The 18344-nt window shown below is 42.2% G+C and overlaps 1 protein-coding gene across 1 annotated transcript in view; it reads left to right on the top strand.

The window, feature by feature from the left end:
• Positions 1 to 18344, top strand: part of USP34 (ubiquitin specific peptidase 34) — a 159522-nt gene that overhangs the window by 47205 nt on the left and 93973 nt on the right. Inside the window, exons 9-19 of the mRNA XM_066626313.1 lie at positions 1297 to 1378; positions 1460 to 1552; positions 4072 to 4197; positions 7343 to 7472; positions 9344 to 9379; positions 9859 to 9989; positions 11011 to 11633; positions 12554 to 12768; positions 14452 to 14567; positions 14649 to 14776; positions 15991 to 16080. Coding sequence (XP_066482410.1) covers positions 1297 to 1378; positions 1460 to 1552; positions 4072 to 4197; positions 7343 to 7472; positions 9344 to 9379; positions 9859 to 9989; positions 11011 to 11633; positions 12554 to 12768; positions 14452 to 14567; positions 14649 to 14776; positions 15991 to 16080 — 1770 coding nt within the window. The remainder of the gene's footprint in view (positions 1 to 1296; positions 1379 to 1459; positions 1553 to 4071; positions 4198 to 7342; positions 7473 to 9343; positions 9380 to 9858; positions 9990 to 11010; positions 11634 to 12553; positions 12769 to 14451; positions 14568 to 14648; positions 14777 to 15990; positions 16081 to 18344) is intronic.

Genomic DNA, 18344 nt, shown 5'->3' with positions numbered 1-18344 from the left:
CTTAGCCACTTCACTGCTCAACCCTGTCTCCAGGTCATGTATGAAGAGGTTGAAAAGCACCGGTCCCAGGACAGATCCTTGGGGCACACCGCTTTTCACCTCTCTCCATTGTGAAAATTGCCCATTGACACCCACTCTCTGCTTCCTGGCCTCCAACCAGTTCTCAATCCACGAGAGGACCTGTCCTCTAATTCCCTGACTGTGGAGTTTTTTCAGTAGCCTTTGGTGAGGGACCGTGTCAAACGCCTTCTGAAAGTCCAGATATATAATGTCCACGGGTTCTCCCGCATCCACATGCCTGTTGACCTTTTCAAAGAATTCTATAAGGTTCGTGAGGCAAGACTTACCCTTACAGAAGCCATGCTGACTCTCCCTCAGCAAGGCCTGTTTGTCTATGTGTTTTGAGATCCTATCTTTGATGAGGCATTCCACCATCTTACCCGGTATGGATGTTAGGCTGACCGGCCTATAGTTTCCCGGGTCCCCCCTCTTTCCCTTTTTAAAAATAGGCGTGACATTTGCTATCCTCGTGGCACTTCCCTGTTGGTGGTATGGAACAAATTGGATAGGAATGTGAGCCAATCAGCAGGCACATTCCAGTTTTAAGAATGAAAGGGAATTTATCACATTATTGGAATAAAAAAAAAACTGATCTATGGAATCAACCATCCATAGACCAGGGGACCCTGATAAACGTCCTAATCCGGCTCTTGAAAACTTGAAGCCAAAAAATTAAGAATGAGGAATGAATATCATCATTATAGTGTTGCGCAGCAAATTTTTATGTAACCTTTTATTTGTCTTCAGCTAGTAGGTGAAAAATTAGTGAAAAAGTGAAGTTTGATGAGGTTAGAGTGGTGATAATGTATAGTGCTCTAAATACAGGAGTTGCATGAAGTTGTCATGATGATGATGTGGTAGAAAAATTAAAAATGCGGGCCCTAACTCCAGGCTTGCTTCATAATTCCCAATTCGTGTCTGTTTGAAATCATTGGCATTTAAGCACCCAACTTATTTTACTCAAAAGGAAGTTGCAGAAATTTCATTGAATTAATTGCTGGGTCTAGCCTGGACTTAGATAATAATTATTTGCCATGTGTTTTCAAGACTACTTTAAACTTTTGCTGCATGTAGGGTCTTTTCACTTATTTGTACAAAACTTGACAGAGCTTGAATTCAGAAAGTAACTTGTGTAGTTGTAAATACATAAGTAAATAATGTCATTCATTTTGGGAAATCAGCACAATATAGACATATGAAAGTACTTGTGTGTGCTTCCCTCCCTTTTACATGTAGGTCCATTGCAAAAGAGCTTGCAGACTGGCTGATCAACAATAATGTAGTGGAGCATATTTTTGGACCAAATTTGCATATTGAGGTTAGTTTAAAATGAAAAGATTTTTCTTTCTGTTGTGAAATGTAGTATATGATGTTTTAATTCTGTTTTAATATTTTCCAGATCATTAAACAGTGCCAAGTGATTCTTAATTTTCTTGCTGCTGAAGGCCGACTCAGTACACAGCACATAGATTGTATTTGGGCTGCGGCACAGGTAGATACTTGTTTAAGAATAAATTTGTGTATAATCTGTTTTGCCATTAATCTATTTATAGTGCTCATGCTAGTCCTTATATCTAATCCCCTCTTGGGAGCGAGTGAGAAAATGTTTCTTGATTTTGTACATACATCCAGAGGCTGTATCATATTTATCATATTTATCATATTGTTAATGTATAAATTATATTTTATTGTATCTGAACACTCATGCAACCTATCCTCCTTCACCCTTATTTTCTAGGGAAACTCTCCAAGCCGCTCCTGGAGATTAGGGGACCTTCAGGAATGGTTTGTGATTCAGTGTAGGGCACTGTAGTGACAGGGAAATCACTAAAAGTTGCATGGAGAGAGAATTCTGTGAGTGCTGTTGCATTTGCACTGCTTAGGATACAACCAAATAAGTTGTATCCAGAGTTGTGCGAGTGGAAGGCACCTCACAAAAGCAACCTTTTCAGCTCCGTCCTCTCCACAGCAGTCCCCAATGCTTTCCAAGAAACTCCTGAAAGTTGGCCTAACACCCCCTCCTTAGAATGTTGTGGGATGGCAGGAGGGGCAAAATTGATTAAAATTGGACACAGGCACCTTCTGCGAGTGGATGTCGCCTCTTCCTGACTTTTAGCAGTTTCACAGCCCTCCCTCCTTGTGCTTCATCTTACTTCATTGTCAAGGGTCTCCTAACCATCTGGGGACTGTTGATTATATAAACCTTATATAGTGAAGTGCATTCACCTTTTAAAAAAACTAGTTACAAATTTTGGCATTCAGATTAGTTCAAAAAACTAGTTCAAAGAACTCGTTACAAATTTTGGCATGACTGCATGTATAGTCTCAAGCACTTCTCCATGCATGATGAGTTTCTCTCTCTTTTTGTACTGTAGTTCCTTGTATTGTGGCAACAGACCACAACACACTAAGGATTCTGTTTTGGAAACTTTGGGAGAATGAATTCAGAAGCAGGGTGGTTTAAACCCTGTTGTACACATGAAGTTTGCCACATAGCATAGCCCTTTGGATGTTGTCTATATACCCTCTTCAGATGTGCCTAATAAACTAGATTGTTCACAAATACACTTCTTCCAGCCTTTTTCAGTTTGCATCCATCAAAATTTGAACCTTTTAAAAAACAAAAGCAAAAGCTCTTGGCATGCCTATCTGTACACTGTTTAATGCTTTGCCTGATCTTTATGCTTGGGAAGAATGTGAAATGCACTCTGACCTAGCAGGTGCTGCATCTCCAGGATACAATGGGTTTTTAAAAAAAAATAAAATAGAAACAAAAAGAAGGACTTATAAAAAGGGTTTGTGTTTTTTTTTAAACTAGATCTGTATCAAATGCTGCTTGCAGAGTGACTATTTTGATACCAAGAGAGACTTTTGGAGGACCTAGAATATCCTCTCAAATTCCTTGAATGTCCACCTGTTTTGTAGGTTTTGATTCCTGCTCCCTGTTTGCACCTGCTTTGGCACCACTTAACACCCTGCACAAAATCTGTGTTTTTCTGAGAGTCCAGCCATTGAGCAATTATGTTGACAATAATGATGTGGCAGCATCACAAAGCCAATCATCATGAAGATAACATCACAAAACTGTTTCAAAATATAGGCAAAAAATTTCCCTCACTTTGAATGGGTTTTAAGGAAGACATTCTGTGACCATTTTGCAACCATCTTGTTTCCTGCCTCCCCATCATCAAAAGGAAGGGGCTTTTTTTCTTTTCTTTTTTTTTTGCAAAGGGCAGTAATTGTTGTGGAAAGTGGCACAGCCCTGTTTTGATCAGTTCTGATTATTTATTCTTTTGTAGCTTGTTATGTAGAGTATTAAAAAGGTTTTGCAGATCTTATTTACCCTCATAACAATGCTGTTCTTAAGAGTTTACCTGGTTTTCCAGTTGGAAGTGTTGTACTAAAAAGAACGGAAAGATATACGTTATGAATCTTACCCTGAATGTGCAAAAAGTTTTAAAAGTTGGAAACTGAACAAACAAGCAAAGTTTTTTTTAAAATACCCTTTAATTTCATTTTCTTGATACATAAGAACATAAGAACATAAGAACAGCCCCACTGGATCAGGCCATAGGCCCATCTAGTCCAGCTTCCTGTATCTCACAGCGGCCCACCAAATGCCCCAGGGAGCACACCAGATAACAAGAGACCTCATCCTGGTGCTCTCCCCTACATCTGGCATTCTGACTTAACCCATTCCTAAAATCAGGAGGTTGCGCATACACATCATGGCTTGTACCCCATAATGGATTTTTCCTCCAGAAACTCGTCCAATCCCCTTTTAAAGGCGTCTAGGCTAGACGCCAGCACCACATCCTGTGGCAAGGAGTTCCACAGACCGACCACGCGCTGAGTAAAGAAATATTTTCTTTTGTCTGTCCTAACCCGCCCAACACTCAATTTGAGTGGATGTCCCCTGGTTCTGGTATTATGTGAGAGTGTAAAGAGCATCTCCCTATCCACTCTGTCCATCCCCTGCATAATTTTCTGTCTTGGTCTTTTCTTTTGAAGTTGAAGCATTGTAGTCGCTACATACATGATTTGTTTCCTTCGTTGATCAAGAATTTGGATCCTGTTCCACTTAGACACCTTCTTAATTTAGTCTCTACTCTCCATCCAAGTGCACATACTGAACAGGTAAGACCAGCAGTTTAAATTGTATATTAAGAATGTAAGAAGATCCCTACTGCATCAGGCCAAGGGCATATCTAGTCAGTACAGAAAGATCCTTTGGAGCCCCTCTATTCATTTTGGACTTTACCACCCAGAAAAATTCAGATCCGCAAACTTGACAGGTCCTTGGGGCATACTGCTTCTTCCCCTCTCTTCAATGTGAAAATTGCCCATTTACACCCACTGTCTGTTTCCTGTTGTTCAACCAGTTCCTAATCCATATGAGGACTTGCCCTTTTCTCTCTTACACTATCTACCCCTTTACCTTTTTTTTTTTTAAATGGTATGTTTCTTTGGAAAGCTTTCCTGCACAAGTCCTGTTAAAATGAATAGGAATTGTGCCTGAATGATACAGTGGTAATGTTAATGCATGGACATTTAACCTCATGCTGATTGTGCTCCCCCCCCCCCCCCCGCAGCTTTGAAACAGAAGGGTAAAATTAGATCTGTTGAAAGAATTTGAGGTTGTCCTTTGGGATGTTTGTGCAGTCAAATGTAATGGAGGTCTATGCATGCCAGTACAGACCTCCAGAGCTTTGCTGAGTGTCTTGCCCCCTTATTTGAATGAATGGACCCCATGTATTGCTGCATGCTTTAAGCATGGGAAGAACTCCTTATCCCTCAGTTCATTTTCAACCTAATTTAAGGTATGGCGGTGATATTACTATCACCAAGCTTCCAGTCATCACTGCTGCTTAGCACTTCATGGGCCAAGGGAGCAGCAGTGGGCCACAGTATGAATTCCAACAGGGAAGACTGCGAACAAACAGATCCATTTCAATACTGTATTGGCTTTATCATCAGCTGAAAATCAGCCAGCAATCAGTATGAGCAACATAAGAACATCAGAGGAGCCCCGCTGGATCAGGCCAATGGCCCATCTAGTCCAGCTTCCTGTATCTCACAGTGGCCCACCAAATGCCTGAGGGAGCACACAAGACAACAGACACAACCTACGTCCTGGTGCCCTCCCCTGTATCTGGCAATCAGAGGCAGCTTGCAAGAGCTTACACATACCTACTATGACTTGTAACCCATAATGAACTTTTCCTCCAGAAATTTGTCTAATCCTTTCTTAAAGGCATCCAGGCAAGATGCCATCACTATATCCTGTGGCAAGGAGTTCCACAAACTAATTACACACTGGGTAAAGAAATATTTTCTTTTGTCTCTCCTAACTCTCCCAACAGTCAACTTTCATGGATGTCCCCTGGTTCTGGTGTTATGTAAGAGGGAAAAGAGTGTCTCTCTATCCACTCTGTCCATCCCCCTGCATGATTTTAGGTGTCCCAATCATGTCCCCCCTTAGGCGCCTCTTTTCTAGGCTGTAGAGGCCCAAATTTTGTAGCCTTTCCTCATAGGGAAGGTGCCCCAGCCCAGTAATCATTTTGGTTGTTCTCTTTTGCACCTTTTCCATCTCAACTTTATCCTTTTTGAGATGCAGCAACCAGAACTGGATGCAATACTCCAGGTGTGGCCTTACCATTGCCTTGTACAACGCCATTACAATATTAGCTGTCTTATTCTCAGTGCCTTTCCTAGTGATCCGAAAGCATGGAATTAATCCTCTTCACTGCCGCCGCACATTGGGTTGGCACTTTCATCGAGCTGTCCACCAGCACCCCAAGATCTCTTCTCCTGATCTGTCACAGATAGCTCAGAACGTATTAGCCTATATGTAAAGTTTGGATTCTTTGCCCCAATGTGCATGACTTTACACTTTACACTACATCAATATTTTAGTGCTGTTGTTACTTATACCAATTGTGTGTTGATGTTTTAACAGTTGTATTACAGTAATAAGTATTGCCACTTAAGTGGGGATATCACCAGTGGTTTCAGGCTTACCTGCCTTCGACACTGGCAGGTTCCCCAGTACTTTTTGCCTCAGAATTGATGGTGGAATTGAATGTAAACCTTCATGATGCCCACAGGAGGCTTGGGAAAGACCTCCTTCTGTCCTGTCATTGGCTGAAAGGTTCAAACCAGATGCGTATGATATAAGAGGAATGCTGTAAATTAATGTTCAGCTACCCAAGGTCAAATTCTTTGAGTACTTCAATCTCCTATCCTGTCCTAACATCCACATTAAGATGCTGAAACTGATAGTTTGGAAGATCCAACTTCAGATAGTATCAAAAGGTGAACTCTAAAGAGCATCTTGTCTTAAGTTCTAGAAACTCTCTAGGTGCAAAGGTTTTCCTCAATCAATGGAAGCGTGTGTGTTTGCATCAATGCAACGTTTAAGGAATTGCAGCCAAGGAAGCCACCATTTAGGACATTTTAGAATATGGCACCCAACTGGCAGATTATACCACCATCTCTGCCTTCCACTTTCAGTGGATAATACACCTGTTCCCATTCTGTGGTCAAACAGAAAATGGGTTTACATGAGGGGGAAAATGTATGAACCCAGTGGCTAGCCCACTGGCTGACAAACTGTATCTCCCTGGCTTACCAGTTGGCTAAGAAAGAGAGCTTCCAGTATTTGCTAAAACCATACTCATTCAGCCGCCCTGGGTCCCTTTGGGGAAAAGGGCGGGATATAAATAAAGTTTATTATTATTTATTATTATTATCTCATCTTCCGTTGCTAACATGAAAGATAACTTGGTTCTGGAGCTCTGTAAGGCAGCAACTTGGCCAGTGCTGTCAGTGGGTGTTCTTCCTGTGCTTGAGGCACTCAGCTTGTTCCGTTGGGGACAGAACACCAGACAAAGTTCTGGAAGCTACTCAGGTTGACTTTGTGCATGAGTAGAACTCCACAGTTTTGTGTCCACATGGAAGACCCCTCAAAGAACTGTAGGTTATAGGTAAACAAGTTTAATGGTACAGAAGACAGCAGTTGGCAACCTTCAGTCTCGAAAGACTATGGTATCGCGCTCTGAAATGGTACAGAAGACAGCATAGTTTTGTATAAAATTGAATTTATACAATGGTATAATTGTACATTATACATTATGTATAAAATTGAATTTATACATAATGGTACAGAAGTCAGCATAGTTTTGTATAAAATTGAATTTGTTAGAAGTTTATCATGCATAGAATGGAAGAGGGTAAAGAGTTCTGTTTTCTGTTGGTATGCTGTAATCTGTTTTGTTTACAGACTTTATATTTGGCCTCAATGCTCATTAAAGCGCTGTGGAATAATGCACTAGCGGCAAAGGCTCAGCTATCAAAACAGAGCTCATTTGCATCTTTACTCAGTACAAACCTACCAATGGGAAATAAGAAAGGTGAGTTCATATTTCCTGCATAGATTTAATAAACTGTTATAATGTAGGTAGTTTTATAGGTTTACTAATTGGTTTGATCATTTAGGAGTAGTGACTTAAGAGCGGATTAAACTCTTCCCGAGAGTTTGAAAACTGTTGCCTTTAAGTTCTTATGGGGGCAGGGGAGGCAGCAGGGAAGGGGAAGGCAGCAGCGCAATCCCCAGGATTGCGCCGCTCGGGGGGCTGCAGGGCTTGGGTCCACTTACCCGAGCCTCCTGCAGCCCCCCGAGGGTGCGGGGAGCCCTGCGCGACCTTCTGCAGGGCTCCCCGCAGCTTCCGAAGTAGAAGTGGAGCGATCACGCTCCACTTCCGCTTTAGCAGAGGCGGGGCGCAATCGCTCCACTTTCACTTTCAAAGCTGCAGGGGGCCCTGCAGAAGGTCGCACAGGGTTCCCCACACTCCCGGGAGGCTGCAGGAGGCTTGGATAAGTGGATCCAAACTCCTGCAGCCCCCTGAGCGCTGCTACCTCCTCCCTGCCTCCTGCCTGCCCCTGCCCCTTAACAGGGCAGAGGCCAGGGCCAACAGGCTGGGGTGTCACGATGCCCCAGTCTGAAAAGCCTTGACTTAAGGTTTTGGGGGTAATGTTGTCTTTTGCTGTTGCCTTACACAGCATGTTCAGGTAAAAGGTAATCATGCTGCTTTTGTTTCTCAACTTATTTTAAAGGGTATTTTTTAAAATTAGTGTTTTCTGTTTTACAAATGGATGCAGTTATTGAACTGAAAAGCCTTGTATTGAATTGAAAAGTTTCCAACGATCAGCATCAGTCCCGCTAACACCAAACTTGGAAGGTTGAATGCTTATTGGCTTGTGATTGAAATTAGGCTACCCCGAAGTAAGGTTGTGGGTTTCTGCATAGTCCTTAAATATAAAGAATTTGTTATTTTTTTAATAAGCGTTTCTCATTCTCCCCTCTCGATGGCCCATCAGTTACCTGTGAGCTTCTAGGGCCTGTGAAATGTTGGTGGCACTTAAGCCTGTAGAGATGAGAAATATTAGAGAATCTTGCACTATTGCCTTTAAGTGGACCTTTTTTAATCCTTTAGAAACTCCTCCCCCCACAAGTGAGAATGAAGTGAGACATGCCCATTGGTAATTTTTTTAATATTTAGAAACTATTATTTATTTACAAATCTTATTTCCTGCTTTATCTCCCAAACAAGCATTCAATGTGGCCACATTAATCACAGCCACTCTAATATCCTGAGTTTTTCATTGAGTTCTAGCGGCTCCATTCACTTCTGTCTGGTGGGAAGGGGGGGAAGTGGTCTAAAGGAACATGGAAGTTAACAACCTCCATCTATGGTAGAGCCGTGGAATGTTGAATTGTGTGTTGGAGCAGGAAGAACGAATTGACCTACTTGAATTCCCAGTGACTTAGAGGTGTTTGAAAGTGTTTTTTACTCAGAAGTAAGCCCAAAGTGTTCTGTAAGACCTAGGTTGTAATCCTATCTTATCGGAAGCAAACACCTCTACTTAAAATTCCAGGAAAAGGTAGTTAGAATCAAGGAGATTTGCGACATAAAATTTAAAATTCAACTTTCTGTACTTACAAGGGCAGTGTTATTGGAAAAGAGGTAAGAGGGAAGGGGGCGATCTCTTCCCACAAACATTTTAAAAAACTCCTGTTTCTGACTTACTGGAGTTCTGAGCAGTGCCTGGAAGGTGTAAGGTGGTTTCTGTATCTACTATTTTAACAGCTGTAGTTAGCAAGGACATATGATAAAGGCTTTTTGTTTCTTGCCTACGATCTTTGATACATTGTTCAGTTTATATATTGTGTGATGTGCTTAGTCACTTACAATGTTCTCCTTTTTTGTCCCTTTCTGTTCAGAGGAAGAAGAACTCCGAAGAGCAGCTCCATCACCGTGTAAGTTGTTGAGAAAGGTGTTGTGACCTTATTACCTTGGTATCATAATCCATCTCTAAGTCAAGAAACTGTTGCATGGCCTTTTTTTTTTTGTTGACATACCTTTTTAGGCAGAGGCTGGAAAAAAGCTAAATATTGTGATAGTCACCCTTACACAGCCTAAATCTATTCCACTTTGTTCTCTCTGTCTCAAGAACTGAGGTCAGCTTTCTTAATTGTGTCAGATTGCCTCCTGGTAAGTTGACAGGCATTGTCCTGCCAGTGGGACAGGTTTCTCTAGAAAGGCAAAGCAGGGCTGCAGTAAAAAGCAGAACCTCCTTGTTTAAAGCAATAGTTTATCAGCCATAAGTAGAGATTATGAAATTGGCTGCATTGGAGAGTTCAGGCAAAGGATGTATCTACACTGATGTGTTAAAATTAGGTGGAATAATGCTGGTATAATGTTTTCCTGGAATAACCTGAAAACTTCTTGAAAACAGGGTCACCTGCAGCAAGTCCTCAAAGTAGTGACAACAGTGATACTCATCAGAGTGGAGGAAGTGACATTGAAATGGAAGACCAGCTGATTAGCAGAAATAAGCATGTCCAGCAGCAGCTTTCAGATACAGAGGTAACATTTAAATGTTATAAAATCTGTCAGTGTGATGAATTCAGTGTTCTCTGGCATTGGATTTCATATCTTGATGCCATTTGCTCATCTACTCTGAAGTCAGAGTTGACCTGAGCATGTACTGGTGTTGCAGTCGCTCTGCTTGCTATTATTATAGTTGTGCTAACGTTTTAGAAGGGTAGATCTGTACATATAGTGCTGCAGATGGTCTTGAAGGACCTTGGAATTTAAATTGCATGTTTCACAAACACCATGCATTAAATGAATCAACAAATATTGCAAATAAAACCATGCATAAGCTTTTAAACAGGCACCTTTATGGATACTATTGCACTGTTTCAGAATTTCATGGTGAAACTAGATTACTGCTTATAAAAATTGAAGAAAAAAGAGAACCAGCCCTTGTTTCATTTGTGATATGCTTTATAGATGTAGCTGCAACCAGGACGATATCCTATTAAAACAGTGTTTCTCTACCTCTACTCCAAGGGAAGGGAATCACTGTGAGTGTTTGCAGGACCATACTGGGTGGTAGTTACTTGGGACCAAGCGCAGTTCCAGGTTTGTGCCACTGCTTCAGAAGTAAAAAGGGGGGGGGGTTGCACTTACCTGATGGCGGAAGCCTTTATTTATTTACTGTATTTCTACTCTGCCTTTCTCCCCAAAAGGACCTAAGGTGGCTTTCACCAATGTCAAGAAAGACAAAGAACATAAAATCAGTTAAAAACACAAATCCTACATTAAAACCCTTAAAACAGCAATAAAACATTAATACAATAAAAAAAGAGGAACAGCAGAAATCTTTTATAAAAACCCCTAGCCTGTAAAAACCAGATTTTAAAAAGGCCGAGAAATCAGGCTTGTCTAAAGAGAAACGTTTTGTTTCCAGGGAGGGAGCAGTTCATAAATCAAGAGGGAGGGTTACAAATAATACCTTGAATGGTTGAAAGGGAAAGGACAGTTTGACTTCTAAAGTACTTGATTTTGTGTGTGTGTTTTTAAACAAACCCCCAAACCCTAGGAATCTATGCAGGGAAGCTCTGATGAGACAGCAAATAGCGGTGAAGATGGCAGCAGTGGGCCAGGGAGCAGCAGCGGTCACAGTGATGGATCCAGCAATGAAGCCAATTCCAGCCATGCAAGTCCGTCTGCAGGAAGCCCAGGCAGTGAGGTACAGTCAGAAGATATTGCAGATATTGAAGCTCTCAAGGAAGAGGAAGAAGAAGAGGATGAAGACAGAGTCCATAATGCCCAGAAAAATGTTTGCGCAGAGTTACGTAGCAGAAAAATGGAGTCTCAGTCTGGCACCTGCTTGGGAGAGTCACAGGGAGCTGAAGAGAGGACTGGTGTAAGCAATGGAACTGGGAAGGACCATGTTTTTAACACTGATTCTGTGCCCCCAGTGGATAATAGGATTAGAATGCTAGACCCCTGTTCACATGCAGAAGACACAGAACATGATATGACAGGGGAAATAAGCACAGCTCACATATCGCAAGGCTCTCAAGATTCTTGTATAACACATACAGGGGACTTTCTTGGGGAAGCAATCGGGAATGAATTATTTAACTGTCGGCAGTTTATTGGGCCGCAGCACCACCACCATCACCATCACCACCACCACCACCACCATCATCATGAAGGGTAAGTTATTTGCAGGTTTGTTTGTTCTGCTAAGGACAAAATTTGAATTCTCTGCCTAACAAAACTGGATTCTATGACATGAATAAATTCTGCAAAAACAATATTGCTGTTGCACAATTCAGTCTGCTTCTGCTTGTCATTGGTGCAAGAAGCTGCACTGAAGTTTGCCTGACTACTCAAGATCTTGCTCAGATTTCTAAGATTTTCAAGTTGCCAAATTTTTCTGTGCCAGATAAAATATTACATGGTTGAATATGAACATGTAGGCTGTATATAGCCAGGACCCGTTGTGTGTAGATCTGCCTTTGAAAAACGTTCAGAAACTTAGTGATTATAAAATGTAGTGACGAATTCTGACCAGACCCATAAATTTCCAATTCATCTCTTTGTACCAGCTTTTTTGGTTGCCAGTCCAATTCCCTGTTCAATTCAAAGTGCCAAAATTACATTTAGAACTCCAAGCAGCTTGGAGTTGGGATATTTCCAGCCTCTCAAAGTGGTCCTGACTATTGATTGAGGACAGCTGGGGTGGTCCTGCTACACAGTCTGTCACCCTCCAAGTTGTGTTGGCAGAGATGTGTGAAAGGGCTCCTTCTGTAGCGGTGCCCAGACTGTGGAACTCCTTGCCATGTCTTGCAAGATCTGGCTGGGCACCACTTAATAACTTACCATGCCTAGGTGGAAGACTTTTCTGTTCTGGCAGATGTATGATTCTGTTTTGTTGGGCTTCCTGTGTGCATGCATGCTCAGGGAGCTTGGTTTTTATCTTCCTGCCTACCCATGTTGTGGTATATTTTATATTGATTTATTATTTTATTATGTTTTATAGTAGCTGCTTTGAGCATTTCTAATTGATATGGAGTTGCAGGATATCAGTATTTTTATAAATAAATTAGTTTATGCTTACCCTTATCTTATAGGCATATGGTTGATGACATGTTAAGTGCCGACGATGTCAGTTGTAGCAGTTCCCAAGTCAGTGCAAAATCAGAGAAAAATATGGCGGATTTTGATGGGGAGGAATCTGGCTGTGAAGAAGAATTGGTACAGATTAATTCACATGCAGAGCTAACATCTCACCTTCAGCAGCATCTTCCAAATCTTGCTTCCATTTATCATGAACATCTCAGCCAAGGTATGACCTAGAGCAGTAAAGGAGCGCTAAGCTTAATTTCAGTGAACCAGTCACTCGAAAGAAGAAGCAGAATAGAGTCAAGGAGCATGTTAGTGACAGAGATAAATGTGAAAAAATTGACTATTTACTGATTATTTATATGTTTTGAGTGTATCAATGGGCTTTCATTCTCTTAGCTTAGGAAAGCTTTATCTCATTATCCTTTGCCTTCCAGATCCATGGGGCCAAGGGATGTCAGTATACATGATACTCTTTCACAGTTACATTTCTTGGCTTGCCATTAATTTAACTGGTACTGGTTTTTTACTGTTCTGGCTGGGGCTCATGGAAAAAGGCTGATTGAAGCCTGTCCTTCAGAAACAGGACTGTCACCTTGACTTGATATCAGATCCTGACCTGAGCTATATCTGAGCTAACATCTGAACTACAGTGTTCTGTAATATTTGTGTTCTGTATGTATAAATATGTTCAAGTCCTTAAGCAAATCTGTTTATTATAAAAACTGTACAGGTGTGCGCCTCTTTGCAATGTTCCGTCTTATGCTGGGATCGCATAACTTATGACCACGTGTGGTCACATGGTCGTTGGGCGTTCCCTCCAGAGGGTTGTCTGAGCTTCCCAGAGGCAGCACACATCCACGTACTGCCTCTGCAAGGCTCATTCTGAGGGAAATCGCGTCTCGTGTGCGTGTATCGGTTTCCTCCGAAAGTCGTGCGAGAGATGCCATTTCCCTCAGTCTGAGCTCTGAAGAGGCAGCATGCAGATGTGTGCTACCTCTGGGAAGCTCAAATGACCCCTTCCCTGCGGAGGGACCGAATTGTGTCAATCACCACTTGACAACAGATCGCAGTTCCAATCCCTGTCGTTAAGTGGTGCACAACTGTATCTAGTCCATGGTTATGCACAGTTATGTCACATGGGTATAGATGATAAATCATAGACTGAGCTGCAGTCAATATGGACCTGCCAAGTGATCCATGGGAAATAGGACTTAAACCGTTCAGTTCAGTGGAAGGTGTCAGCTTTCACACAGAGAGATATGCAGAGACCTGTTCTCTGTATTGAACTGAATAGGGAGGCAAGTGCTCACACACTGCCCTCTGTGTTTCACATTCATATTGTGGTCTAGTATAGGGATCCCACTAACACATTTTGCCCAGCCCACAAAGCCCAATGCATAAGAATTATGTGCTCCTACTCATTCCTCTTCTCCAACCACACACCCCCATATTCCTTCCTCCTGCTGGATGAAGTGACTGGGTTATTCTTGCTGAGAGTCTGACAGAGGGAGAGCATGCAGCCCTTCCTTCTCATATATATAATTTTCCCCCCTAGAATTGACCCGCTGTGGCCCACCCTAAGAGCAAAACTGAGTAGTGTGGCTCTGGCAGCTGAAAGTTTAGGAACCCATGGTTTAGCCTCACAACTTTCCACGATATTGTAATTGTGATGTATTTTTGTTGCATCTGATACATTTTCAGAGTAGATTTGAGTTTTTGAATGTTGGTAGTCGTTCTTTGCCAGAGGTATGTGGCCATGCTTTGTTTGCTAAATCAGTTGTGCATCAGAGAGTTATGATGTTACTATAGTATACTGTCAGGAAGGGGGAGGAGTCTTATTTGAATTTCAGACCCCCTCAGGATACATGTTCCGTATTTTAAATAACATCTGTCTTTTGCTCAGGGCCAGCAGTTCATAAGCACCAGTACAGCAGCAACGCAGTGACAGATATTAACTTGGATAATGTTTGTAAGAAGGGAAATACCCTTTTGTGGGATCTGGTCCAGGATGAAGATGCAGTAAGTTAAATATCACACAAAACTATTTGCCAAAGAAAATGTTGTAATAATTGTCAATAACTTTTCTCTTACTTATTCTAGATTCATCTCTCCGAAGGTTTGATAAATGAAGCAGAAAAGCTTTTATGTTCGTTAGTATGTTGGTTTACTGATAGACAGATTCGAATGAGGTTCATTGAAGGCTGTCTAGAAAACTTAGCAAATAACAGGTAAATGAGCTAGAGCTGCAACTTCAGTACTGATCATTTTGGTCTTTGTTAAATCTCTTACAATAATAAACTACTTTATCTGATATCATGTGCATTACAAGATCTGTAACAGGAAACCCCAGACCAGAGATCAGCAATAGCAGTTTGGGGGCCAAATCTAACCTTTGAGGGATGTTCTGTGGTTCCCATTTGCCTTTGGCACATACTATTCTTAGGAATATTTATGTACAGCTTTCAGCAAAAAAGTTCTCAAAGCAGTTCACAAGGAAAAACATAACTAAATGACTCCCTGTTCCAAAAGAGCTCACGATCTCAAAAGATGCAGAAGACAAACAGCCACTAGAAAAGACACTGTGCTGGGGTGACAAGTATATATGCTTGCTGTATATAGGAGAAGCACCACTTTAAAAAGTGCCTCTTTGCCCAATTAGCTGGGAATCCCACTTATCACTCACTCCTTCTGTATGCAAGGGGCAGTGGAACTGTAAAGTAGAAGATGAGGTGCACAAAGTTGGAGTGTGTCCCAAAGTTCCCTCTGCCATTTCAGAAGATTCTGCAATGCACTGACTTCAAATAGGATAATCAATGGCATGTGCAAGATCAAATGTGGCAAGCAAGAACACCCACATCACTTTTGACCAGCTAGATGCTCCAGTGTCCTCTGTTGTAGCAGAAAGCAGATCCATTTTCATCCTCCTCTTGCCCTCTTTAACCTCTATACTTGTTCCCTCTTATTTCTCAGTTTCTTCTTTCCCTTTTGGACATCTACAAACCTGTTTTTGTTTGGTTTTGTCGTGAATAAACAGTGAGTTAAATTAACATCAGCAGCAAATTAAATTTATGTAAAGTCAATCTGTCTGGTATATACACTTACCACATTGTGGGAAAATTCAAACGTGAACGGACTGTTTTAGCAGAGTTTGATTCAGCCAGTTTTCAGCACATAGGTTCCCTTTTGAAATTACTGAAGATATGGGAATGATTGCAGCTTATCCACATCTAAGAAGCTGATTCATCTCTGCAAATTCATTTCTAAGTACTCAACCTCTTGGAGAAAAATAAGTGCCACTTGTTCAACAATTATACAATTCAGAGTTCATTTTCTTCAAGATATGGCTACATGATGGTAAAACTCTAACCATACAAATACACTTCCCCTGCAATTTGACATTTTAATTTACATCAAATCATTTTCTCTTTCTTTCTTTCTTTAGATCAGTTGTTGTTTCTCTTCGTCTCCTTCCAAAATTATTTGGTACCTTTCAGCAATTTGGCAGCAGTTATGATACCCACTGGATAACAATGTAAGTATATCCCCTCAAAACAAAGGAATGTTATCACTGAAGGACTGGTGTTCTGATACCAGCTGTTCCCTGTGTAGACTTACATGCTACTACTGTCTTAGTCTGGCTGCCTTAGTACTGTCTATATTTCTTTAATACTGTACAAAGTAATGTCAGCTGCCTCTGGTTGTGTAAGAGGAGTCCATGACAACTTTCCCATGCTGAGTATCCACATGATACTTCCATATTACCTGGGCTTCTGATTTACCTTCATGGAAGACCATGCTAGCTCCCACAGCATGAAGGTTACATCGGAATGGGTCCTAAGAATAAATTTTGGGCATGATGCCCTTTGAATCCCATATGTTGATATCCCCCCACCCCATAAAAAAAGGAGTTTGTCATGAACTGGGGGGGATGGGGAAATGCAGTAGGCAATATCTTGCTCCAGTACATTTATTTGTTAATTATTTTATTTATTAATTAGATTTATTTGCCTTTCTCCCTGAAGGGCACCCATTGCATTTGTATGCATTCTTAAGTGTTTCTGACTATACAACAGGATACCCAATTGTGTATAGGAAGAGTTGAAGTGGCGCAGCGTTTAGAGCAGTGGTTTCCAAGCTGGCAGTCGCTACCCCTCAGGAAATGAAAACCAGTTGATTTCCCCTTAAGGGGAGTGGCTTCAGTGGTGACAATGTCAACATTATCTCTGCAACTGCACCACCTCTGTGACAAAGAGTTTTTTTAAGGTCCCTGGGGAGGGGGAGGGCTGGCCATCTGGAGGGTGCCAGAGGTGCAGTAGCCTGTGCAAGCTTCTCCACTGCTCAAAACAGCTCCTAGCTATTAACGCAACCAAGTTCCAGGTTCAGTCTCAAGCTGGAAGTGGGCTGCAATCATAGCTAGGATTTGTTTTGAGCTGTGGATTGGCCCGCAGAGAGGATCGTGGTCCCCTACACCCTCTGGATGACAGGTGCTACCTCTGGTACCTTAAAAAGCTCTTGTCACTGTGGCAGTGGAGTCACTGAGGTGCAATTGCCACTGCCCTCCCCCTGTCCCTACCTGCAAAGACTTACAGGGTTCTCAACCTTCATGGTTGGGAACTACTGATTTAGAGTGTCTGTTAGAGATAATTGGGCAAAACACAGAGATAGCAGAAGCGCAAACCGGCAGCTGCAGAGTGTGGTGCTCAGAGCACAGGGAAGGACGCCAAAAAAAGGAGGCAAGACCCAGGGAAGTACCAACACCAGAGTCTATTTACAGGCAGTATTTACAGGTAGAAGGCAGTTCCAGAAATCAGTAAGCAGAGGCAGTCCAGCAAACAGTCCAAGTAGTCAGTAAATCAGGTATCCATCCAGCAGAGATTCATTCAGCAATTCACTCCTACAACTCACCCAGTGGAGTGTGCTTGTTGGCCATTTATACTCCTGTCAGCCAATGGGAAAGGCCATGACCTCATCCATAAGAACATAAGAACAGCCCCACTGGATCAGGCCATAGGCCCATCTAGTCCAGCTTCCTGTATCTCACAGCGGCCCACCAAATGCCCCAGGGAGCACACCAGATAACAAGAGACCTCATCCTGGTGCTCTCCCCTACATCTGGCATTCTGACTTAACCCATTCCTAAAATCAGGAGGTTGCGCATACACATCATGGCTTGTACCCCATAATGGATTTTTCCTCCAGAAACTCGTCCAATCCCCTTTTAAAGGCGTCTAGGCTAGACGCCAGCACCACATCCTGTGGCAAGGAGTTCCACAGACCGACCACGCGCTGAGTAAAGAAATATTTTCTTTTGTCTGTCCTAACCCGCCCAACACTCAATTTGAGTGGATGTCCCCTGGTTCTGGTATTATGTGAGAGTGTAAAGAGCATCTCCCTATCCACTCTGTCCATCCCCTGCATAATTTTGTATGTCTCAATCATGTCCCCCCTCAAGCGTCTCTTTTCTAGGCTGAAGAGGCCCAAACGCCGTAGCCTTTCCTCATAAGGAAGGTGCCCCAGCCCCGTAATCATCTTAGTCGCTCTCTTTTGCACCTTTTCCATTTCCACTATGTCTTTTTTGAGATGCGGCGACCAGAACTGGACACAATACTCCAGGTGTGGCCTTACCATAGATTTGTACAACGGCATTATAATACTAACCGTTTTGTTCTCAATACCCTTCCTAATGATCCCAAGCATAGAATTGGCCTTCTTCACTGCCGCCGCACATTGGGTCGACACTTTCATCGACCTGTCCACCACCACCCCAAGATCTCTCTCCTGATCTGTCACAGACAG

Source organism: Tiliqua scincoides, chromosome 1, assembly GCF_035046505.1.
Source record: "Tiliqua scincoides isolate rTilSci1 chromosome 1, rTilSci1.hap2, whole genome shotgun sequence".
NCBI lineage: Eukaryota > Metazoa > Chordata > Lepidosauria > Squamata > Scincidae > Tiliqua > Tiliqua scincoides.
The sequence above is the reverse complement of the archived record's forward strand: the minus strand, read 5'-3'. Positions and strand labels throughout refer to the sequence as shown.